Source organism: Gymnoscopelus microlampas (genome assembly GCF_963454915.1).
Source record: "Gymnoscopelus microlampas genome assembly, chromosome: 4".
NCBI classification, from domain to species: domain Eukaryota; kingdom Metazoa; phylum Chordata; class Actinopteri; order Myctophiformes; family Myctophidae; genus Gymnoscopelus; species Gymnoscopelus microlampas.
Window position 1 is genome coordinate 35,686,415 of NC_139941.1, and position 25,342 is coordinate 35,711,756.

Genomic DNA, 25,342 nt, shown 5'->3' on the forward strand with positions numbered 1-25,342 from the left:
GATGATAATAGATTAATAATAATAATACAACTTATAACAGGAAAAACAGCAGAAGTTAAAGCCTTGTGAGACAGAAACTATTACGAGCGAACAAATGTGTAATAACTGAGCGGATGCAGGATTGGTACATGTACAGTACATCATGCATGCAGGTATTGTCAAGCTTGAGACCTGTATCCCTTTAAGAAAAAAAAAGTTCTCTTTTTTTGTTACGATGTCCATACTTTGGGCATTTTGGGCAAAAAGAGCAAAAATAGCAGATGAACAAGCTCACATTGCGAGCTTGTAAATCGGTTATTTTTGTTATTCATCGGTTATTTGTGTTATTCGTGGGCTAGTGGTTAACTCTGAAAATGCAAAAATAGACCCATCCATTTTTACACTTGTATAGAGAAAACTCTCAAGATGTATTACAACCAACTACTAACTTGAAGCACTGGTGCATTTTAGGTAGTGGCTTCAGGAAAAAAGCTGTTACAAATGTAACACTACTTTGTGAAGTTATAGGCTACACATACATTTCTTATCCACTTTTGAAATCAAGGGATACATTATTTGGTTTTAGGGCAGGCTGTTAATTTGTATAAAGTTCTATAAAGTTTTGGTTGGTTTATGCACGCCTCTGGTAATTCATGGGAAACAGGGATAGAAACTCCAACAGATTGCTACCGACATAAACAGAAAGAAAATACAGGAAGGTTTTTTAACAAGTTGTTTTCTTTCCTTCTTTCTTTTAGGCTCACAAGAGTGCTCAAAGTTAAAATATGCACAAAAGTCGCAGAAGCCAGCTCAGCTCAGTTTCACAAAAAATGGACGGGCTTTTTTGAGACTTAAATATTGACCTGGAAATCACATAAAATTAAATAATGTATTTTGAAAACATATAACAAAAGCAACTGCAGTCTACTTTGGCTTATCCGGAAGGTGAAGAGGCACAGCAATAAAAGTAAACATGGTGAGATGGTGCAATGAAAACCTGTACAAGTCTTGAATCATAAAATCAGACACGTTCAAAGAGAGTACGTTAGTGTTTGAGAAATGCCACTAGTCTCTGTAAAAAGTCCAAACAATGATGCACTTTAATGACCTATGGTCAAGTCGAAGGCAGTGCAGTCCACTTGCAAAGGGATCATGCAACACTAGGATGGAGAGTGGTGCTGATGATGGTTCAACATGTACCTCTTCAACCTTGGGATCAGTTCAATATTTTACATCCCCTACAGCTGTCTCTAGGTGGTGGGAAAAAAATACCACATTATTTTCATCCTCCCCCTTCTTTCTTGTGTGTATGTGTTTGTGTGCGTGTGTGCACTGTGCATGTGTGTGTGCGTGTGTGTGTGTGTGTGTGTGTGTGTGTGTGTGTGTGTGTGTGTGTGTGTGTGTGTGTGTGTGTGTGCGCTCCTCTGGTCCCCGCAGATTTGTCCCCCATAAAACAAAAGCCGTCAACCTCTGTTAGGACAAAGGACAGGGAGACAAAGAGGGACAGGTCAGTGATGGTTGATGCTGGGAGTAGAGTGCTGGGAGTAGAGTGAACAAGTTGTTGTGTGGGAACCAAACTGTGTCCTCTGATACTACAATACAATGTAGGGATAATAAACCCAATTTATACTCTGTTGCACGATGGTATTGCTTGTTGAAAATAACACATTTCAAGCCAACAATGTGACGCATCGCTTATGACCTTTCTATTTATGATTAGTAGTTTGTTCCTCTTTTTCTCAGGAGGACATGCGTGTTCTCATTCTTGTCAAAGAGGCCCACACACAAACAAACAAACACACAAATGCACACACACACACACACACACACACACACACACACACACACACACACACTTTGGTTTAACATTTCAAATGTGTTTGTTCCCTCTTGTGGCAAAATTGTTTAACTAAGTAAAGGTGATTAACTAATACATTTGGCTTGATTTGGAAGTGATCTGACAAAATCCTCTTAAAAGCAAATTGGGGATACAGAGTATATGATTTATCCATGTGGCTTAAGGCTGAGAAATGAACCGCTGACCACTGAACCGAAGCCAGACAAGAAGCTAAAACAGGAATGATTAAAAGGTTAGTGCTGGGTCAAATCTTTCTGTGTGAAATGTAATTAAACAGAATACCTCTGACGGCTTCACTGCTGTTTCCTGCCTGGAGCTGTCACTTTGTCAACAGGGCATCAGTCCACCTGTATATCCGTCCATTTGTCTGTCGACACAGGCCGCTTGTGTATGTGTGTGTGCGAGTATGTATGTGTCTCAGAGTTCTGCATTATTGTCCCATAGTAGCGCATCACACTTACTATAAAGCAGTATGACTGTGTGTGTCAGTTTTCTTCATTTATTTTCAGTTTCTGTCCACAGTAGCCCCAGGTCAGTCTCTGGGAGTCGGTCAATGGTTGAGGGTTGGTGGGGGGTGGGGTGGGCCAGGTTGAGGGAGGGGAGTGCTTGTCCAGATGCTGATGTAGCTCAGCTCTCCACAGCAGGTTCAGGACTAGTTGGCATTCAGAATAATGTGATGTGAGTGAGAGGAAGTGCTTCCTTTCTCGGCAGCATGAGCTGCCAGCTCTCCCTCACACAAACACTTGAAACATAATGCACTTATTGAGACATCCAGCGGCTGCAACAGTTAGAGGGAACACCTACATTCTCCATGCTTTAATGCCTTCACGTCGGCTTCAATTTGGGATTGAGTGCTCAGTTACTGGTCTCTTTGTAAGGGCTGAATGTAAATAACTGTTCTATCAAGAGAGGAATATCTATGAGTCCCAATGGTCTAACCCCAAGCAAGACAAATATCCATTATGTGCTGTGACTGTAATAAATGTGGCCACAAATGCACTTATTTATTGTACATGAAGGTGCATTTGAAGGTTATCGTGATTAAGCGGGAGAATGTAAGTGCCCACCTTCACATTCTCATTCACAGAGTAGTGGCGTACAGCCTCCATTGATCGCCGTTTGAAAACACTGCAATAGTTTGTAAGACATAGAAAAAAAGAACAAACATGAAACGTCTTAATTCAAACCATCACAACAAATTAGAGTGGAAAGGGTTCGAGGTCTTTGTCAGGCAGGGGGGAGTAAAGACCACGTGAAAAAAATACAAATCAAGCAGAAGAGGAAGTCTTGAGAGTGTGTCCTTCATTCAAAACCCCCTTGCGTCTGTCTTTCTTTCAATCCAAGTTCACTTCATTTTTTTTCTCTCTCACCCTGACTCTCCCTCTTTTTTTCTCTCCTTTCATCCCGTCCTTTCTGTTCCAGGCAAAAAAGCTCCTGAGACAGGAGGACATGATTGTCGTCGTGCTTCGAGATTCGTTAGTCTTTTTTATTCCTCTCTCAACACACTTGGCTCACAGGTATAAAAAAAAACAGGAGGCCACTTTCCCCGGCTTTTTAAGTGCAGAAAGCTCTTAAAGTCTCAAGGAAGAAAAAGAAGCAAGCTACTTTTATATGATCAGTCTGTTGCACTTGCCTGCTCATCATTGGTTTTCAGCACAGATGCTGAAAACCTTGTCTTGTCTAATTGGTCCACTCAACATAAGAGATGTGCCCTTCAGGAAAAGCAAACTGACATTTTGTTCCATTACCCTCCATGCTTGAGGTGATCTCCTCAGTGTTCAAATATGCCTCTCCATATAAATACACAATTTACACATGGGGAGATTGCACAGTGGAAGCAGAAGGACTTTAAACCGAGACTGTGTGGTGCCAGGAATACAATTAATAAGCCTGAGTTATACTTAGTTTCACACGGGTGTCGCGTTCCAAAAATTGCCGTTCAAGTAGCTCATAACTGCGACGCGTTGTGAGCTTGTAGATTGGCTACTTTTGGTGCGTGATACCCGCACGCAACTAAGTATTAATCAGGCTTAACAGGAACGGGCACTGGTGGACCACGGTGTGTAAATGTACTATGTCAGTGGGTATGTCACATGCTGTGTGTGTGCTATTAATGTCTCATAGAGTCATAGAGTGTGCCAAACAGGCATATTGGCAGAGAGAGTGTGCAATGGGGATCCGAGAGAGAGCGAGCCGCTGAAAGTGAGCGAGATGAGAGAGAGAGAGAGAGAGCGGCGTCCTCTGAAAAGGTAGGAGGTAGGTTAGTTGCTTTTCGTTGTTTCCAACTCAGGGGAATGGACAAGGAGCAGGACAGGTGACGAAGAGGAGGAGCAGATGGAGCAGAAGGGAGGCCTTAGACAGATGACTCCTCTGGGTTAGCGTCAGGGAGCACGCTCCTCTGCTGCAGTGTACGTCTCAGTTCCTCCTTGAAGGGGCTCGAATAGTCGTTCCCGCCCAACCCTGAGCCCAGCCCAGAGCCCAGCCCGCAGCCCCCAGAACCAGCACTGCTAGCCCTCTCCTCCCCTGCCGTACTCAGGTTCAGGCGGATGTAACCATTGCTACCGGAGCCTCTGATGTTAGTGAGGCTGAGTCGGCTGGGGGAGTGGATGGGCTGGCCGGGGATGGCATTGGGGGATGCGGCTGAACCTCCGCTGACACTGCTGGGCCCCAGGGCATGGCCGGGAACGATCTTCAGCGAGCCGTCCGAGTAGTAGTAATTGGCGCCCGTCTCCCAGAAGCGGTCCTCGTCGCTCGGCATTTTGCTGGGCACAAAGGTGGGCGGCTCCTTGGGCAACGTGATGGGGTAGACCAGCGTGCTCTCCAGTGGCTTCATGTCTGCCCCTTTACCCAGTGCCAGCTTCAGCCTCCTGCGCAGGTACAGTGCAGCCACCAGGAGGAGCAGGCACGCAGCGCCCAGAGTGATGACCAGCACCCAGAACAAGCCCATGCTGCCATCCGGTGCCCGGGCCTCCATGAAGACCGGAGCACTGGCCACAACCGCCACCTGGTATCTTTCTGTCTGGAACTTAACCCCCTGCTCCTCTGAGTAGCAGACGTAGCGGCCCGCCTGCATCTGGCCGGCCTCGGGGACAACCAGTGCCTTCAAGGTGCGGTCGAAGCGCGGGCCCCCGGCCTCGGGATCGCCACCCAGCTGCAGTTCGCGGTCGTTGAGGACCCAGCAAGGCTGAGCCAGGTTGGACACCAGCTGGCAAGGGAGAACCATGTCTGACCCAACCACAACCGTTACGTTACGCAACCGGGAGTGCTCTGTGAGGGGAGAAGGACAGGGGGAGAGAGGGTGGAGCAGGTGGGGATGGTGAAGGAAGAAGGGAAAGGGTAAGTGGGAAGGGAGGAGGAGTGGAGGAATAGATGAGGGAGGGAGAGAGTTAGGGGCAAGTGTCAAGTGTATTGATTCTCATTCACAAACTGCCGCGGCCAACGTTTCTCTCTCTGCTTAATTCAATTCATTCAGTTCAATCAAAACGATTCACTCCAGTCTGAGTTCATTCCACCTCCTTCTCTCCCTTCCTCCTGCAGTGACCATCTGTGGCCACGAGGGGGCAGTAGTGAGGTGCCTCAGATGCCATTATTCAGCTGAAGGTGACAAACTAGATTGCATTCACTATTATAACAATTCTCAAAGATAAAATAACAAATTAGGTCTGTAATCTTTTTGTGGTCCTGTTCCTCTCCCTTTCACTCTTTCTCTCACCCTGTGTTTCTCCTCCCCCTCCCTCTTGCTCTCATCCTCCTGAACCAGTTTGATTCAATTTCAGTGCTTTTGTTGGCATGCCTTTCAGAAACTGTTACCAAAGCAGCATACAGAATTTAAATGTTCCTGTCAGTCCCAGCCTGCCTCCTACTCACCAGGGCTGGGGATGGACACCGGCTTGTCGAACTTGGCTTTCCCCCGGCTGAATCTCTCCAACATCAGATCCTGTGACAGCGACGAGGTGGACCTGAATAGGACCAGAAAGGAGAGACATGAAGAGACAGTCTAGACAGTCACATAAATACAAGCCAGATGAGAAGTGTGCAAGATAGACAGTACAACACAGACACACACACACACACACACACACACACACACACACACACACACACACACACACACACACACACACACACACACACACACACACACACACACACACACACACACACACACGCGTGTGCATGTGGTCTCCCACACTACTATTACACATGCACAAAACCCACACAACTATTACACATGAACAAAACTAATACGTGTGCACAACCACTGATACAACTTCACGTAGTGCGAGCACCAGGGCACTCCACGTGCGCTATGCCAGGCTCACCCTCTGTGGAGGTCAATGCGGACGCAGGCCCTTCCCTCACTGTCCCAGGCACAGTAAGGGTCCCTGGACAGCAGACAGTCTGGCTGAGACTGATAGCGGCTGCAGTTGGCCAAGGGCAGCTGGAGAACCTCAGAGCGAGAGCCTATGTACAAATACTTCTATAGAGAGAGAGAGAGACATGGGGCAAAGATGGACAGAGGGGTTAGCAAGGAGGGGCAGAGAGATAAAGAGAGAACATGAGGGAGGGAGAGAGGGACAGTGGTGAAGGGAGAGGGAGGGGAGGAGACGAAGTGGGGAGAGAGAAACAGTGTGTAAATATTCATAGTTGTTTGAGTGACAATGTAAGCGTGTCTTATTTGGAACATTTCACCTGCAATCGCGGAAGAGAGAGTAAGACGTGATGTGTTGGAGCGAGATAGTGAGGGAGAGAGGAGTTAGTGACAGAAAAACCGAGAAAGGGGGGATGGGGAAGCGAGAGTAGTAGTCAGGAGGTAGTAAGAGATGGACATTGTAAAAGGCAGGGAGAGAGAGAGAGAGAGAGAGAGAGAGAGACAAAGACAGAAACACAGTGACTCAGAAAGTGAGAGGAAACAGGAGAGAAAAGGAGGGTGAATTGGAAAAGAGCACAAAGAACAAATCCAGCCCTGCAGCTGTCCAGAGGGATGAAAAAAAGAAAATATAAACACACCAAAAATTGTGAGACCAGAGACAGAGATAGAGAGAGAGAGAGAGAGAGAGAGAGAGAGAGAGAGAGAGAGAGAGAGAGAGAGAGAGAGAGAGAGAGAGAGACGGAGAGAATCACTCAGAGACAGGGTTAGCGGAGATAATTGGATAATCACTCTCAATTACAAATAACATTCTGCTCCCCTGTTTGTTTCTACCAATCCAATCTTGGTTCCGGTGTTCTCACAAAGCTGGTTATGAAACGCCTGGCCCTGGATAAGTCGGCATTAATGAGATAAGGACTGGGGACTGTGTTTAGGGACTGGGGTGGAATCAGAGGGAGGCAGCAACACAGCCAGGCAGAGAACACAAGGACCAGAGGTCTTCACAGGTCTACCCGTACTGAAAATACCCGACAATGCCTGAGACCCATACAGGTCCGGGTCGGTGTTTTGTTATCAATAGGGTTCGGGTCGGTTCAGATTCTATTACCTTCTGTTTAACCCATTTAGACCAAAAATAATCTGTGTCATTTTAAGATTTTAAGATCTCTTCTTTTTGAAAAATCTTGATTTTTTTCTGCAAATCTTTGAAAATATATATATTGTTTAAAGTGTAATTTGTAACTCAAATCTTTGCTTCTGGGGATTCTACAAATGTCGTCTAAATCCTAACAGTTTTTTTGAAAAAACATATGTTGCTATAATATCAGTGGTTCTCAAACGTTTTCATGTCAAAATACAGTATGTTGTTCCAGGGACCCCTAGAAGCAAAGATTTGTTGTTAAAAATGTCCGGTTTAAAAAACATATATTCAAAGATTTGCACACATTTTCCACAATTAAAAAAAAATAGCAGATCTACAAGCTTGTATATCTGCTATTTTTTAATAGCATTTTTGAATAGCAGATATTTGCAGATCTACGAGCAAGCTTATATATCTGCTATTTTTTAATAGCCAAAGAAATCCAAACAACAAACAGATCCGTTCCCGGTCTTAATGGGTTAATACTGGCCTGTTTATCATTATGTGTAATACCCAAGTGGATCTGAGAAGATCTGCACTCAGCGCTGAAACTGAAAACAAGGATATTCTTTCGGTCTCTCATTCAAGTACCTTGCTGTGGGAAATGGTGAGACTGTCCACAGGCTGGGCCGTCTCAAACAGCTGGATCTCCTCGATGACGTGGGCCTCCGAGTTCAAGATAACCACCCTCTGCAGCCAGCCCTCAGCTACAGGCAAGAGAGGAGAGGAGAGGAGAGGAGAGGAGAGGAGAGGAGAGGAGAGGAGAGGAGAGGAAAATGAGATTTTGTGTTCTTTTCATGTTGGGTAATGGGTATTGTGATCAAGGAGGACCTGCAATCAAAGGGGATTGAGGCACATGCTAGTGGGGTGACCTTGATGTGCGTGTGCGTGTGTGTGTGTGTGTGTGTGTGTGTGTGTGTGTGTGTGTGTGTGTGTGTGGGGGGGGGGGCACATATTGTATGTGTCCATATCTGTCACACATGTGCATTGCAGAGAGAGAGAGAGAGAGAGAGAGAGAGAGAGAGAAGATCTCTCTCTCACACACACACACACACACACACACACACACACACACACACACACACACGCACACGCACACGCACACGCACACACACACCCTCTTGCTTGCCTCTCATTGTTAGCAACCAGTGTCAACTAAAAGCACCCTCAACAAGTAATCTCTGTCTCTCTCTCTCTCTCTCTCTAGCTCACTCGCTCACTATATATATGTACAGTATATATTAAATACAGTAAATCCCTCTCTCTTTCTCTCGTCATCTCTCTAGCCCTCTCCATGTCTCAGTGTCTCTCTCTCTATTTCACGCTCTCTCTTTTCTAAACTGTCGCCTCACTGCAGTTAATAGCTAATCAAGCCCTGCAGCCCAATTGGCAGACTGAGTGTTTGTATGCCAAGGGCCCTGTTGAGCCTGTGCTATGAAGCTCGACACGCAGCGATGACTGTGCCTGGCTGACTTACTGAATGACTGTCACCGTGTGAATACGTGGTTCAGCTTTAACCCATTCAGTCCGGGAATGAATCGGTGTCATTTTAAGATTTCTTTGGCTATTCAAAAAGTAGCAGATATACAAGCTCACAGCGCGGCCGCGCTGTGAGCTTGTAGATCTGCTATTTTTTTTAAACATTTTGTGAAAACATTTTTGCAAATCTTTGAATATATGTATTTTTAAAGCGAACATTTGTAACTCAAATCTTTGCTCCAGGGGATTCTACAAATGTCTTCTAAATCCTAACAGTTTTTTTGAAAAAATATATTTGCTATAATATCAGTGGTTCTCAAAAATGATATGGCCGTGGACCCCCATCTCAAAATATTTTGTTCCAGGGACCCCCACAAGTTGTAAGAGAGCCAAAAATGTTTTGAAAAATATATATTCAAAGATTTGCACACATTTTCACAATTTTTCAAAATGAGCAGATCTACAAGCTCATAGCGTGGCACTCGGTGCCACGCTATGAGCTTGTAGATCTGCTATTTTTGAGTAGCCAAAGAAATCTAAAATGACACTGATGCGTTCCCGGTCTTAATGGGTTAATTGTTTATGTGTGCAATTGTGCGTGTGTGTGTGCGTGCGTGTGCCTGTCCGTGCATGTGTGTGTGTGTGTGCTTATGTTGTGCTGGCAGGTGAAGAAGACCCGAGTCTTGCCGCTGTCACACTGACAGTCCCCACAGAAGCCTTGACTGTGCACCAAGCTGAATGGTAAGCACTGCATTCTGCCTTCGCCATTCATGAGGCGGCCCTGCATTCAAATACAGACGCTCCGCAAATCCACTGTCAGCCTGCCGCTTATTTACTCTGATAGCTAGGATTAAGGTTCCAGGGGAGGGGGTGTGTGGGCCGTTTCATCCCATATCTGTGCCAAAGTAGAGAATGACGTGCGTACGGGCCCTGCGGCTCCAGACAGAAGAGATTAATGGAGATGCATACATCCACATCTCCTTGGATGTGTGAGAGATTGTAATCCCAGCATGGCAGTAAAAGCCTTAACTGAAAACAAACTGATGCCCATCCAGATGGCACGTTGGTGGATGTATGAGGGCTAATTTCTTCAACAAATGCCTCACATTCCTTTCCTTTCCGAGATAAAAGTGTTGCTTCACCAGCAGGGTGATTGGTGAGGCTACCGGTGCGTATCGCTTTAGCGCTACTTCAGCAGCCCTAGGACAACCTTTCGGCGCTGTTACTTGCAACAGCACGGCCTTTTTTCATTTTTGCTGCACCCCAGAGCTTGGTGCCCAGGGCTGCAGCCCCTAAAGCCTGTGCATTAAGCCAGGCCTGTGCTTGAGCCGCTTGGCTAATTGTCTTTCATTTGGGGTTTCTGGTACTGTGTTTCAGCCCAAAGTTTGTTGTGTGCCGTTTTCAGCAATAGTGCAGTAAACAGTGTAACTGTAGTGGTTTCACATCGCTTCGCAGCTCGACTAATTAAAAAAAAGGTAAACATAACGTAATGTAGTCAGAAAGAAAAATACCTGGGCACTTCAGAAGAGACTACCCAAATAAAATGCTGGAGCACTCGAATGGTTTGCACGTATTAATTATTTTGCATGGGGTGACTGACGTTTCGACTTGACATTTGGTCTTCCTCAGAGTCAAGGTAACGTCTGTAGTGTATGTAAAATATGAAAGCCTTACCGGTGCCGATGAAGAGCATGTTGTACGAGCGCTGGTCCAGGGCGCTGACACGGTCCACCGCCAGCCGGGTGAAGTTGATGCCCTTGGTGAGCAGCAGGGGGCGCCCCACCACCTTCTCCTCCATCAGAGGGTGTTTCTTGGCGAAGTTCAGTGTGGCATCAGGAAGCTGCAGTGAGCTGTTGTAGCCGTTCTCCCTGTGCCAGTTGGTGATGCACTGAAGTGGATGAGGGCAGGAGGACGAGAGAGGGGGGAAAGGGGATGTGGAAAGGGAAGGGAAGGAGGGAGGGGAGGGAAAGGACAACAGAAGGAGAGTGGAGGTGGGTGAAAGTCAGAGATAGAGGAGGACAGAGGAGGAGAAGGAATTGATAACAGGAGTAAGGAAAGTAAGTAGAATTGAAGGAGGCCAGGAGAGAAAGAAAGAAAGAAGGAAAGAAAGAAAGGCAGAGGGAGAGAATAGAGGAGGGATAAAGGGAGGAGAGAGAGAGATAGAAAACCTGTTACTTGCAGATGGGACAGGTTGTCATGGCTCGTTAGCCCACATTGCCCTCACTGCCTTTTCACTGTGCTCTCTTGCTCTTTTTCCTGTGGTTCTTCCACTGCACTGTAGTTTTGCCCTCCTCGCTCCACATCCCCTTTTCTTCTTCTTCTCCTCATCTCTTTTGCATTATTTAGTCCATCTATAGAAGTCCAACTTCTTCCTCTCTTGTTGGGCCACTTCCTCTCTTCTCTCCCGCCATGGCTGTCAAACCACCTCATTCTTTCCACTCGCCTTTTATTCCACTACCGTTCTCACCTCCACCATTCCAAAGTAATCGTTCTATCGCCCCACCTAAGATCATTTCCTTTATTATGCTTTTCCTCGCTCGTTTTCATCCACTCCTCCCTTTTCTACTGTTTCCTTTACTCTTGAGTCTTATTTATTCCTTCTTACTCACCTCTCATCCTCCCTTCTGTACTTACTCACTTATTATCAACCATCTATTGCTCTGTCCTCTTTCACATACCATCTATCAACCCCTAGCTCTTGTTTCATTATGTATAATCCATCTATTCACTCCTCTTATTCTTTCTTATACAGCTTTCATGCCCTCCAGTTCTTTTACTTTTCATGCATTTATCCCCTTATCCTCTCTCACCTAATACCATATTCATCCCTCATTCCCCTCTATCCGTCAGGTTCTTCCCTCTGCTTATTGTGTCTACGCCTTCCTCTTCTGCAACTTGTTCTGTCCATTCCCCCGGTTACCCTATTATTGTTGTTATCCTTTGTTACATTTGGAAGCGAGAGAGTCTTTTGAAGGAAAGTGTCTGTATCTGATTGGATCATATCTGGTGTAATGTGTTTTTATATCAGTATTCTTTTTTTATTGGCTTAAAAATCCATTTCACAAATAAAAAGATGACTAAGCAGGGAATATGCGATTTCTGCGCCTCTCTACTTCAGCCCTCCTTCTCTCCACATCCCTTCCTCACCATGTCTTTCTCTCCCCCTGTCTCTCTCTCTCCCTCTCTCATGGCTCCCTCCCCCGTCTCCCCATCATGTCTCCTTCTCTATATCATACCGTCCCTCTCTCGCTCTTTCCCTCATTCACCCCATCCATCGTTCAATCATGAGTTCTACACATCCTTCCTTCCTTTCCCTTTCACCCTCTCTCTCTCTCGGCTCTCTCGCTTCTCCCTCCCTCTCTCCATTCATCCATCCAACATTCTTACCGCTCCAGGTCGTGGGCTGGGGATGTTGCCGCTGTATCTTGCCCATTTCTGGGAGGCCTCTCTGTACTCCTTAAAAGGCCCATCAAACACCTTCTTCACCTCCCCAATCTGGTACTGACACACAGCGGACACGTCCACATCACCCCTGGGACAAACACAAGAACCAAGCAGAGAATCAACCATTAGTATGTTGCTATGTTAATCATTTCTTGTTATTAACTCAAAAGTAGGACTGACTTTATTCAGAGGAAATGTATTGTGAAAAGAACAGAGACTCACTCTCTACTCTCTAGTCTCTAGAGGGACCATATGAAAACTGGGAGTGCGATAGATCCAATATAATCTGATTGGGAAGGTTATGGGCACTATTATAGGGCTGAGTACTGTAAAACTAAGCTGATATACGTATGGCACTATATGATGGTGGTACCCTCATACTGCATGTCATTTTGTCAAATTCTTGTGGCTGCAGGGTTTGTACAGTGATTAAGTACTAGATCTGTACGGTTCTCAAACGTTTTAATTTTGAGTTGCACCCCCTGAAGGAACCATGAGTCCCTGGGGTCTGGACCCCACTTTTGAGACCCACTGGTGTAGCAGAGTGTTTTCAGTGAGCCAACATGCACAATATCAGCACCACGACTCTGTTTGACCAACATCAAACAGAGCCTTCATTAGTATAATTGGTAAGACCTGTGAGGGAAGTAAGGAAGAAGCCCAATTTCTGTCCGATACGGCCGCTGTGCATAGAGCCTATTGGTTGCGTTCGTGGGTGGGAAGCCAGCAGGGTAGGGTGTTGTCTGTCACTGCACTGGCAACTCCTACAGGTGTTCAGCAGGGAGAACGACTCTGAGGGATAGCATGTTCCTCCACATGCCTCATGCCCTTCCCAGTGAAATACCCCACTGCCAGGTGAAAAGAAGCAGTTGGCAGCTCCATGTGTATCAGAGAAGACATGTGCTTGTCTATACCCTCCGCAGACCAACAGTACGGGTTGGCAGTGACAGGGACTATACGCATGAGGGTAATTGGCATAACGACTAAATTAGTGAAAGGGGGGAAAAACAGTTGCTATTTTCAGCTAAAGCTTTCCCCACAAAATACGGATTCTGGGGTTTAAGTGGTTAAGAAATACTGTCTGGAAAGAGAATTTACGGCAGCCATCTCGAACTAAACTGCAGGACAGAAGCCCGTATCTGCTGTTTGTGTAGCCTAAGACAATTTGATGTACAAGCAATAAACTTTCTGAACCAGACAGCAGAAAGACGACGTACTCAGCAGCTGACAAACGTTCCTTAGTTCATTATCTTAATGTGATTATTTGCGGGAACGTCCATTACGTTCATTACATTTTTTTCTGCAGGCATCCTACACTTGGAAACAACATTAAATCTAACTTGAAATAAGCCATCTTAAATAAGGAAACTTTATTTATTTGTTGTTATTTTTTCCACCTTGTGACAGAACAACTGGTAAGAGGAGAAAGGAAAAGGTCACATTCATTGAAATAATTTGATTTGGTCTTGTGAAGTAGATTCTGAGATGGGTCATTGAGAACACGATTACACACACAAAACATGTTTTTATCAGCCACACGTCACACCAGAGCACAGTGCCTGTCATCTTCTGATCTGTAAAACACTCATCTGTTTGCTCAGACTGCTGAGCTGAACTTCAAGTAGTAATTTACATAAGGTCCAATTATCCCCAATGCTATCTGTAAAAAAGCTAGAGGGCTTTAAGGATTCCCTTAAGCACGTTACCCAGAGAGGATAAACGGGGATTCAGCTTTTTATACTGACAGTGGGAGATGTGGAAACAGAATTAAAAGGCTCCAGTTCAAAAGACGATTCCCTTTGTGATATGATATCTGAACACAAAGGGGTTCACATGAAAGGGCATTGCCCGCTAGAGACAAGTCTCCCAACTCCCAAATTTCATCTAACTAACCCCCTGCTATTCCTTTGCTCCCATTTCTGCTCCCATTTCTGCTTCCATTTCTGCTTCCATTTCTGCCTTTGAGCCATGCGGGTGCATGGTAGCACCAAAGGACCATGCAAGCTATGCACACAGACACCTGAATATTAAAAACAACACCAGTACTGTAACAATAGTTGGAAGGGGTGCAACCCAAAGGTGAAAATCTAGGAGGATTCCATGGACAGGAAGACACATGTTTTTTAGATAAATCTTCATACATATAGTGAGCTCAGCATGATGCGTTTCATGGGGCCCTGATTTACAAGCGGCTACCCATTTGTTGTTATCCAAATACATTTTAAGACATAGTTCATTGATTGGTATCGAAACATAAGTTATCAAAAATCTGTTATGACTGGTCTTATTCTAATTAGAAAACTAGAAATATAACTAATTTGCCTTGCATTGCCATAATATGGTTTCACTCTACTACAAATGGTATCAAATTGATAAGAAATCCATATTTTATTCAGTACAGCTTGATGTGATAGTGATTTAGCATGTATAAATTATGAAGTCCATGGAATCATTATACCCTAACTAACCCTAATAACAAAATATGTTATTGAAACAGGACCAGAAATAACGTTCGAAGTATATCAGTTTAACTAGTATATTTCTCATTGTGATTTTCTTAGCTTTAGTTTTTCTAGTTATGATAGACCTTTAATCCAGGTGTCATAGCAGCACCATGGTAGGGATGAAAAAATGGATAGATATACTTAAGAGTAGTGAATTACAACTAAGATTAAATAAAAGTAAAAAAACAAAACATTTAAAAAATACAAAAATAAAAGTAGGTAGTTTGCACTTGGACCGAAAGGGTTAGCGCAGTGGATAACTATTAATAAATATAACTGTAAATATAGGCATACTGTAAGTATTTGTATTATTCATTGATGTATTTTAGCTAATATTATAGTTCTAGTCACCTTCTGTGGTGTTAGTTTCAGTGCTTATTTTAATATATGATACTACATGCTTTTCCCCCATTTAGTTTTGCCTTAAGTATACAATAATAATAACAACAGTGCTGAGTGGTGGGCTCTCACTCACCACTGTGCATGGAAGATGCCATAGAAGGTAGTCCCTCTCCAGTCTTGCCCTGGCAGGATGAACACAGCCCGGAGGCTGTTAAAGGTGACATGACGCTCAGGGAGCGAGCACACCAGACGAGCCTTCTGGAATGTCGTCCATTTCTTCTGTAGGGTTCTGGTACCCCCCAAATCACCCTGAGAAGGAGGAAGGATACAGGAGGTTAATTATGTATGATCATTATCATTGAAGGCCGCTCTCCATGTGAGAGGCTGACTGCAAGGTCAGGAATATAATGGTGCCTCTTAAGGGCTCGAGGCTCAGCGTTTGCTCGAGGGCACTTGAGCAGGATAAACACTGGGACATGGAACTCGGTCCTCTGGCTGGGGGCTAGTTATCCACTATTGTGGTTTTGTGTTGACTATAAACCTCTGAAAACCGTTACAAAGCGATAGCTTTCATGATATTCCACTACAACATTTTATTGTTCACAAGGAATTTTCTTTGGCAAATGGTGCAGTAACATCTCAGAAGGTACATTCAGATAGTTGATCATTTATCAAACAGCAGACAAAACATTCATTGCATGTACAGTGACACAGAGACAGTAAAGCAAAGGATATGCCATCTGTATTTGCTGTTTACAGGTAGATGTACTGTAGTGTGTGGCTATGTGTGAAGCCTAAGTTATACTTAGCATGTCACACTGTGAGCTTGTAGATCTATTTTCGGTGTGTGACACCGGCGTGCAACCAAGTGTAATTCAGGCTTACGGACCAGGACATGTTATTGCAATCTCCTGATATTGCATCGAGCTTGGTTTGTTTTCAGCACTCAGAGCGCTGAAGGCGAGGAGTTGGAAGATATTTCAACCGTATACAGAAGGAAAACTGCACTCGAAAAGCTACAAGCTGAAGAAGAGGTGCTCGAACGGACAAAGGGCCTTAGACAGTGTGTTTAAATACACAGTACACATCAAAGTGTGTGAATCCCTGGTCCCGCAGGGAAAACATGTGGGAGGAAAGCAAGTGAGTAATATTCTCTACCTTTTATTCAGAAACAACGTTTGCTTCACACTCATCCTCTTATTATGCCTGGGAGCAGTTCTGTATGGCTGCAGTCTTTTACTGCTGGCCACTGAGCATCCCCAGTGGGGACAATGCCTTCTTGTATCCTTCCAAGTTCATAAAGCAATGCTCAGCCTCTAGAATGTTTGAATCCTGTGTATAATACGCTCAGTGGGTGTGATTGAATTATCATAAAGTTCCTGAACTTGCACCGTCCTGCTCTGTTCTATGTTCACCTCATAAAGGGGGGAAAAAAGAGTGAAAAAAACCCCCAGTCCCAGACCCTTTATTTTTTGAAATGTTCTACTTATTCAGATAGGAGAGTGTAGAGAGACAGGAAACCGAGGGCAGAGAGACATGATGGGAGTCGGATCGAACGCTGGTCCTCGTGGAACATGTGGTTAGTGCAGCTGGCTGTGCCACTAGGCACTCATACATTTCATATTCTACCCAGTCAGTTGAAAAAGTAGAACAACTCTTGAAATGCGACCCCCGTCGAGTTTAATGTGATAGGATGGTCAGCATAAGATCACAGATTTGATCCCTGCAACAGCAAATTGCATATCCATCAACAGCTGAAGTGCTTCTTGAGACAATGTGCACCAAGGAAGATATGGGGGAATACATCCTTGCTAGTAACAGTGAGATGTACACTCACTGGTATAAGAGCATCATATCTAAATTACATGACAAATGTGTGTGTGTGTGTGTGTGTGTGTGAGACGGAGGCATTGAAAGTGTCCTGTACCTTGCAGACTCGAGCCACCCGGGCTACAGTGAGCTCTGTGTCACAGTCCAGCTCCACAGCACGCTCACTGAAGAAGAAGTAGATCTTATCGTCATCCCCCTCCTTACTGCCTCCACTCTCCCTCACCAGCGCAGAACCCACAAAGTCAGGCTCTGGACACACAGTACCACAGACACACACACACACACACACACACACACACACACACACACACACACACACACACACACACACACACACACACACACACACACACACACACACACACACACACACACACACACACACACACACACACACACACAAGCATGCAGCCACGCATGTACGCCCGCACACGCGCACAGACACACACACACACACACACACACACACACACACACACACACACACACACACACACACACACACACACACACACACACACACGATTATGAGGAAGAATATAAACACACAGAATATTAAAAACATAAATCACATCCAAAGAAAGATATAGAGTGAGAGCGAAAAAGAGAAGCAAGGATAATAAAATCCTAATAGACACAAACACACACGTAGGTTCCTCCTAGGAGCTACTCCTTTTTCCAATCATCTCTCCCTAATTCTTTTCTGTTTTCCCTGTCTCCTCTACCATCCTCTCCTCGTCTTGCTTATTACCTGTTCCCTCTCTCTCTGCATGTCTCCATTAGCAGTCTTACTCATATGTCTGGCCTGCTCCTCCACTCTTACACCTGATCTCACCCCATCTATCTCTCTTCTATTTTCCATCCATCTGTCTGTCTGTCTGTCTGTCTGTCTGTCTGTCTGTCTGTTGACTGTCTGTCTGTCTGTCTGTCTGTCTGTCTGTCTGTCTGTCTGTTGACTGTCTGTCTGTCTGTCTGTCTGTCTGTCTGTCTGTCTGTCTTCATGCATCTATCTATCTATCTATCTATCTATCTTCATGCATCTATCTATCTATCTATCTATCTATCTATCTATCTATCTATCTATCTATATCTCTCTCTCTCTCTCTCTCTCTCCAGCAGTCTTTGTGGGTCTGTTTCCTCGTAGTGATTCTTTCAATCCCTCCTATATTTCTTCTTTTTCACATCTCTCTCTGTATCTATATTTCACTGGTTCACTACTATCACCTGACTTTGTTCTTCTCCCCCCCCGCCCCACCCCCCTCTATCTCGTTATCATTATCATCTTAACATTAGGACCTAATGTTTGCTTCTCTTTCTTGGCTGTTAGTCATACATTTCCTGTTACTGACACTTCATCCTCTTTACTTATTTTCCTTTTCTGACTCATTCCCTCGCTCGACGTCCCCACACCTGATAATGATATTTTCGTCATCTTCCTCCCTCAGTCTGCGCCTCATTTCCTACTCTCATTCTTTGGTGTCATTTCTCGCTCTTTAGCACTCCATCTTCATGCATGCGCACGCACGCACGCGCGCAAACACGCAGGCACGCAGGCACGCAGGCACACACACACACACACACACACACACACACACACACACACACACACACACACACACACACACACACACACACACACACACACACACACACACACACACACACACACACACACACACACACACACACACACACACACACACACACACCCGTCTTGTCTCTATCATCCCTTCTTAGAGATTTTCTCTTGTTGTCTTTATTGAGTTCTCTTGTTCTCTTTTATCGAGTTAATCCCCTCCTGCTCCTTCTCTCCTCTTTTCAGTCTACTGTTCTTCCTCCCTCCTCCTTTTCCAGCCTCTCTCTCTCTCTCCCTTTTCTCAGTCACTCTGGCCTCCATCCCTCTTTTCGTCATTCCTCCTTATAGGTCTCATTCTCTCTCCTTCCACCCCCTTTCTCTCTCTCCCTCTGTTCCATCCATCCCCTCATCATTACATTACCCAATCTTTTCTTTTCTCCATTTCCTTGATCTTTCTCCCTCCCCTTTCCTCCCTCCCACTCCCTACTTCCATCCTGTCCGTCTCTATTTCTCTCTCCATCCATTCATCCCCCCTTCTTTCCTATCTCTATCTCGCCCTCCCCGTCTCTATCATTCCCTCTGTCCCTCTCTCTATCTTCTCTATCTCTTCTTTTACTTATCTCTGTCACCATTACCCTTCCCTCTGTTTGTCTCACCGTTGAGCCAGGTGGGCAGGTATTCACTCTTCATGCTGTAGTGTTGTTGTCCGAGGTTCCTTAGGATCACAGGCTCTGTACCCAGGAAGTTGTTGAGCGTGGCAGAGTACAGCTCCTTATCTGGACAGACAAACAGAGAGAGAGAGAGAGGGGAGAGAGAGAGAGAGAGAGAGAGAGAGAGAGAGAGAGAGAGAGAGAGAGAGAGAGAGAGGTTGAAGGTTCTGTACCCACATTACAGGATCAACATGTATGTGGAGATAAAACTATACTTAAGATCATCATTAGAGTTATACTCATAGCATGTGAAGCATTTAGAGCTTCTAAATCTGCTATTTTCAGTGTGTGACACCTGTGTGCAACTAAGTATAATTCAGGCGTCAGGGCACCATAGACCTCTGCCCCCCTGTGACTATAGGGTAACCATATTTTCAAGCCTCCGAACCGGGACACTTAAATGAATGTGTGCACATTTGTGCACCTGCACGACCATTCACGCACGCACGCACGCACACACACATACATGTATATACGCACCATAGGTGTCGCATACAGGCAACGATTGATTGACACGCATCAACGTTGAATTCAGACTCACAATGCAATGTGACATAATTCTGATCCAGATTTGTTGTGGCAAGCTCCCTTCCAACATTGCAGGATAAAGCCTAATTTATACTCCGTCTCATGCCAAAAATACCTGATCTTCAAGTAAAAAATCACACCCTGTGTGAAGGAAGCGGTGCCTTTGGGGCAGGGCTTAACTCATTTCAGTTCGTCCCTATTGGTGGTCTGAGTCCACTTACCAAATTTGGACTTGGTAGCATGCTGCAAACTGGAATGATGGCTGTTTAAAGGCCAGCCAATGGGCAGACAGAGGGGGCGGGGCTTAAGTAATTACAGTTCGTCCCTATTGGTGGTTTTAGTCCATGTACAAAATTTGTACTCCGTAGCATGCTGCGAACTTGAGTTATGGCTGTTTAAAGGCCAGCCAATGGGAAGACAGAGGGGGCGGGGCTTGAGCAATTGATGCTCGTCCCGTATTGGTGGTCTAAGTCCACATACCAAAGTTGGACTTGGTGGCATGTTGCAAAGTGGAGTTATAGCTGTTTAAAATCCCGTGCTCATACGGGCGGACGTCCCTGGGGGTCCCTGGACCCCTCTTTGATAACCGGTGGCACGTGTGGCCAATGAGAGGAGAGATGGCATAGGCAATCTCCAAGTCCGTGTGTGTGTGTGTGTGTGTGTGCGTGTGTTTGTATGTGTTGCTTCTTTGCCGTGCTCATCCCGGGCTCATACGGACACACAGACACACACACAGACACACAGACAGACACACAGAAACACAGACACACAGACACGGAGTCAAAGCCACGTTTTTAGCGGTTGGCACCGCTAAAAACAGAGTTTCTTCGACGAGTGATACCGTCATACGTCAAAGTATGAACTGAGGCATTTACACGACGGGAGTGTTTATTAGACAGCATCCACACAGAACGCCAATATTATGCGGTGAAAAAAGCAAAACAAGGTAGATTTTTCACCGCGAGTAAAAGCATCAACCTGTATGAATGGCATACAGGCATCATCTAGATGAATAGTTTGATGTGAAATATTCGCAGACGCCTTTTTGGATTGTTTATTTGTCACACTCCTAGATTGCAAAAACCTTTAGGCGTAAAAGAGCTGAAGACCCAGCATCACACCTGGGGTACTATAAAGACACAGAACAGAACAGACAGCAGTGGCAATCCTTTGTTGCTACCTAATCTGTCTAGACAAACATGTTCTTCCGCTTAACAGTCTGTACATGGGAAGAAGTACAGGCAGAATAAGGCTCTCTGTGGCATCCGATTGTGGCAGAGATAGTCTGGCTTGAGAGACTAGTTGCTGCACTACTACATTCCAGCAGGCTAAATAAAGGGCAGTAATTAAGTAAGTATAAAGGTGTGATACTCCAGCTACTGTTATCGCTATATCACTGAACAAAACAATAAACAACTAGAAAAGGTGCTCCTCGGAGCACAGGTCTCCGCCAGGTCAGGTAGGTTATTTTGGCCTCCTGGTGGCACTATAATAGGCCAATGTGAAAAGGGTGCCATTTCGTTCATGATTTGAGGCATTTTGTTCAAAACGGACCTATCCTACAAACTTTGTAAGTCAATGTTAGCCAATTAGGATGGAATATGAAATATTGGACACATCCGTCTTGATGACATGACTGTAGAGATACTGTGTACCGATTTGCGTGATTTTTGCACAGAATCTGAAGGAGTAAGAGCACAAAATGTGTTTTCCAAAAGTCGGCCTCCGGCTGGCGCTCTAAAAGGCAGATGTGAGAAATGCAGGGCAAAGGTTGTTCTTTGGCCTCTAGGGAGTGTGCGTGCAAAGTTTCACGCAGATCGGTGCAGTTATAGGTAAAAACGTGAATCGGCCTGTTATAGCGCCACCATGAGGCTGATTTGAAAGTTTTGTGGCATTTGTCCTTGGCATAGTGGGAATGTGCGTGCACAATTTCACGGAAATCGCATGCTGCGTTCATGATTTGAGTCATTTTGTTCAAAACTGACCAATCCTGTAAACTTTGGAAGCCAACCTTAGGCAATGAGGATGGAATATGGGAAATCGGACAGATCCCTGTTGATCACATGACTATAGAGATACTGTGTATCAATTTGCGTACGGACGGACGGACGGACAGGGGGTAAAACATACTCTCTCGCCATGCCTTTCGGCCTGGCGGAGACAATAAATGGATGTATAAACCCCTTATTGTTATTAGCCAGTTATTTTATGTTGCTGGCAATAAACAAGTGCTATTTAGTTTCATTTGTTTGCTCACTGGTCTGCAGTCTGGGGAAGGACTAGATTCAGGTGCTGTAAAGAATCTGATAAATTCTCTTAATGATGCATGAAGGTGGAAATATTTCATTTTAAAGCCTTTGTATATGAAATGTGCTATACAAATGAACTGACCTTGCCTTATTCAAACAAACAAACAAAAATGTTAAGCTGTATCATTCGCTCTCTCTCCAAGGTTTTATGGAAACAATTCTTGGCACAGAGTAAGAAATTGTGCTGGAAATTCTTTGTCCGCATTTACTCGTATTCGTATTACAATTGGAAAACAAATATTAAAATGATCAACACCATTCATAGTAATATAATATGAATATCACGATGAAGCCTTAGAATAAATGTGCAGGAGGTGCACGGCAGCAATACTGGGCAAACAAAAATCTGATCCAACATAATGCATGCAAACAACTGATTCACTCACACCCACACTACGTGTATGTGGAACACACCGTCAAACATTCATACATAAAGTTGAAGACAGACTCAGACGCACACAAGAAAAAGATGGGCACTTACCCACTATCAAGCCAGTATGACCTTTGGCAGGATCATAGGGACACTTGCCCTTCCCATCCTCTAGGGCGTTATTGTTGAGCACAAAATAGTCCGCGTTCTGCACACACACACACGCACACGCACACACACACACACACACACACACACACACACACACACACACACACACACACACACACACACACACAGGCATGGAAACAGGTGGTCAGTGGTCAGTGTGTGTGACGATACAGCTGTGAGCTCTGTGTGTAACACAGTCTCAGCTCTCACCATGCTCTTCAATAGTATTCGTGTCAAGTATACAGTATGCGCACACACTCACCACATAAGTGCATTTGGGCTGGAAGGCATATGTGCCACAGGTGTACAGGTGTGTATGGTTGTAGCTCTGCAGGAAACGGATGTAGTTGAAACATTCCGTCTGTCGATAGACACACAAAGAGCAAGAGAGAGAGAGATAGAGATAGTGGGGGGGGGAGAGAGAAAGAGAGAGAGAAAGAGAGAGAGAGAGAGAGAGAGAGAGAGAGAGAGAGAGAGAGAGAGAGAGAGAGAGAGAGAGAGAGAGAGAGAGAGAGAGAGGTCAGGATCATCCCACGCTAATTTGACTCAGCTTGTTTAATTTTTTTGTGAAGTGCTACTTTAATGCCTTTCTGTCTACAATATAAAACTCTTTCAATTGAAATGAATTGAAAACAGATGCTGTTGAAGTGTGCACCGACGCAATGAATAATGCAGAACAACACATCCAAATCATATTGATGTTCCAATTGGAACACAATATGTATATCACAGCATCTGCAATTATGGCCATTTTGTGATTGACTTATTTATGTAGGTATATGTTTATTTATTTATTGTGCACAAAAACACACAATCAATGAAGAGAAAAATGTGGGAGAAAAGTTCCTGGCAGATCCGCCCCTCTATGTAGTGTTCATTCAGATAACGTACTATCATATAGAAACATAGGAGCATTAAATCCAGCAGGAGAGAGTGCACCTACACCATTATGTAAACCTGTATTCTATCATATCAAGGGGGGGTCACACACTAGGAACCAAACCTGACCTTTTAGTTACAGGGTCTCGGTAGGCAAGCCCATTACACCACAGTACAGTGGAGAGAGACAGGAGATCTCTGTGGCATATAATAAACACACTATGCGGCTCAGTCAAGGTCAAGGCTGTGAACAAGGCATGAAACAAGAGGATGATTTTGAATCTACAATCAGATCAACTTGAGAACTGTACCTGGTTGTTTTTGCCCTTGGTGGCACATTCCCTCTTCTTATCCTGGGGGGCTGGCCAGTCAATCTGAGAGACAGAAGGAGATAGAGGTAGAGGAAGAAAGAGGGGGTGGGGCGGGGGTGAGGGGGGGGGCATGAGTGACAGAGCAAAGGGAGATGAGTAGAGAGTAAGAGAGGTAAAAGAAAGAGACAGAGATAGGATTTGATTAATGTGACACCTAAGTGCAGTAGTAGGGGTGTAAATTACAACCTTCATTACAATACCAGACACTTTGTCAGATGATTCAATATTTGCTGATATCACACATCCAATGATCCATATGATACAATATCCCGGCTAAAACAATCTTATTACATTTACATCATGAAATGAAAGAAAGACAAAGAAAAATGGGCAAAACAGAGAAAAGACAGAAAAGGGGCAGGAAAGAAAATGAGAAAAACGATTAAAACAAGAGGAAAAGGGTGGGGTCATCTAAGACAAAGACAAAGATAAAGGAAGGAGGACTAGGAGACAAAGAGCTGAGGAGGCAGAGGGATGAGGAGGGAGCGACAGGCAGATGGCGGGAGAGATGCAGGGACACAGAGAGACAGGTGGACTATTCCCTTTACCTCCTGGCTCATTTTTCTATGTTCCCTCTATCTTCACCCCTCCCTCCAATCCTCCATCATCACATTGCATTACATGCCTCCATCCCTCTGCCTCTCAACAAGGGAACTGACAACATGTGCTCCTCAGATTGAAGGGATGCTCACAACACACGCTACTCGCTACAATCTGCAGCTGTGTGTGTGTGTGTGTGTGTGTGTGTGTGTCTGTGTGTGTGTGTGTGTGTGTGTGTGTGTGTGTGTGTGTGTGTGTGTGTGTGTGTGTGTGTGTGTGTGTGTGTGTGTGAGAGAGAGAGAGTTTGTTTGTATGTGCATTCGTGGAAAGAGTTAGTTTGACGGTTGTTTGTTTTAATGTTGGTGTTGCACGTGCCAGGTTTTTGTCTCCATGTATGTGGGTGGGTGTGTGCACATCTAATAAAGGCTTGTTGCAGGAGCTTAATCAGATAACAATCCCCTGTACGTAGCCGGCAGCTTTGTGTATGTCTCTCTCAGCCCTGCTTCCCTATACTCCTTCATCACACCGTTTTAACAGTATTGATCCAAATAGACAACAATTGAGAGAGCACAGCCAAACAGATTGACTCACTGAGGCGGCTCAATGTAAATATGAGTCTGTGTGTGTGTGCCCTCACACAATCCATTTCAGACAATCATTCTTTGCCAAATTGAGCCAACTTCAGCCCTTATCTATGCATATCTGAGGTATTGAGTATGTCTGCAAGCTGACGATCCCAGGGCACTGTAATATCCGGACTATGGATTGTTAATTTCAAGTTAAATGACTTATTACGCCATCATAACGGTGTTGTGCAAAAATAGTGAAAATAGCCATTCTACAAGCTCATATCGTTTTGCATCGCAACGTGTTATGAGCTTGTAGATATGCTGTCTCTGAAAATATTTGCCTATAAAAACATGCCCAACATAGGGACACCAA

General features: G+C 44.8%; 1 protein-coding gene across 4 annotated transcripts in view; it reads right to left on the minus strand.

Annotated features, from left to right (window-relative positions):
* Positions 1-1,364: 1,364 nt before the first annotated feature.
* Positions 1,365-25,342, minus strand: part of sema4c (sema domain, immunoglobulin domain (Ig), transmembrane domain (TM) and short cytoplasmic domain, (semaphorin) 4C) — a 106,966-nt gene continuing 82,988 nt past the window's right edge. Inside the window, exons 4-16 of one of the 4 annotated variants that reach the window (XR_014600585.1) lie at positions 23,801-23,863; positions 22,873-22,971; positions 22,551-22,647; positions 19,179-19,298; positions 17,044-17,195; positions 15,250-15,425; positions 12,214-12,358; positions 10,501-10,714; positions 7,939-8,054; positions 6,160-6,317; positions 5,705-5,796; positions 2,120-5,104; positions 1,365-1,449 (exon numbers count right to left, since the gene is read on the minus strand). Coding sequence is in view for 1 of the 4 variants with exons in the window: in XM_084054269.1 (XP_083910395.1) it covers positions 4,191-5,104; positions 5,705-5,796; positions 6,160-6,317; positions 7,939-8,054; positions 10,501-10,714; positions 12,214-12,358; positions 15,250-15,425; positions 17,044-17,195; positions 19,179-19,298; positions 22,551-22,647; positions 22,873-22,971; positions 23,801-23,863 (2,346 nt within the window). In the remaining 3 variants the exon portion in view is untranslated. Of the gene's footprint in view, positions 5,105-5,704; positions 5,797-6,159; positions 6,318-7,938; positions 8,055-10,500; positions 10,715-12,213; positions 12,359-15,249; positions 15,426-17,043; positions 17,196-19,178; positions 19,299-22,550; positions 22,648-22,872; positions 22,972-23,800; positions 23,864-25,342 lie in introns of all 4 variants that reach the window. The other 3 variants (XR_014600586.1, XR_014600587.1, XM_084054269.1) reach the window with 3 other exon arrangements.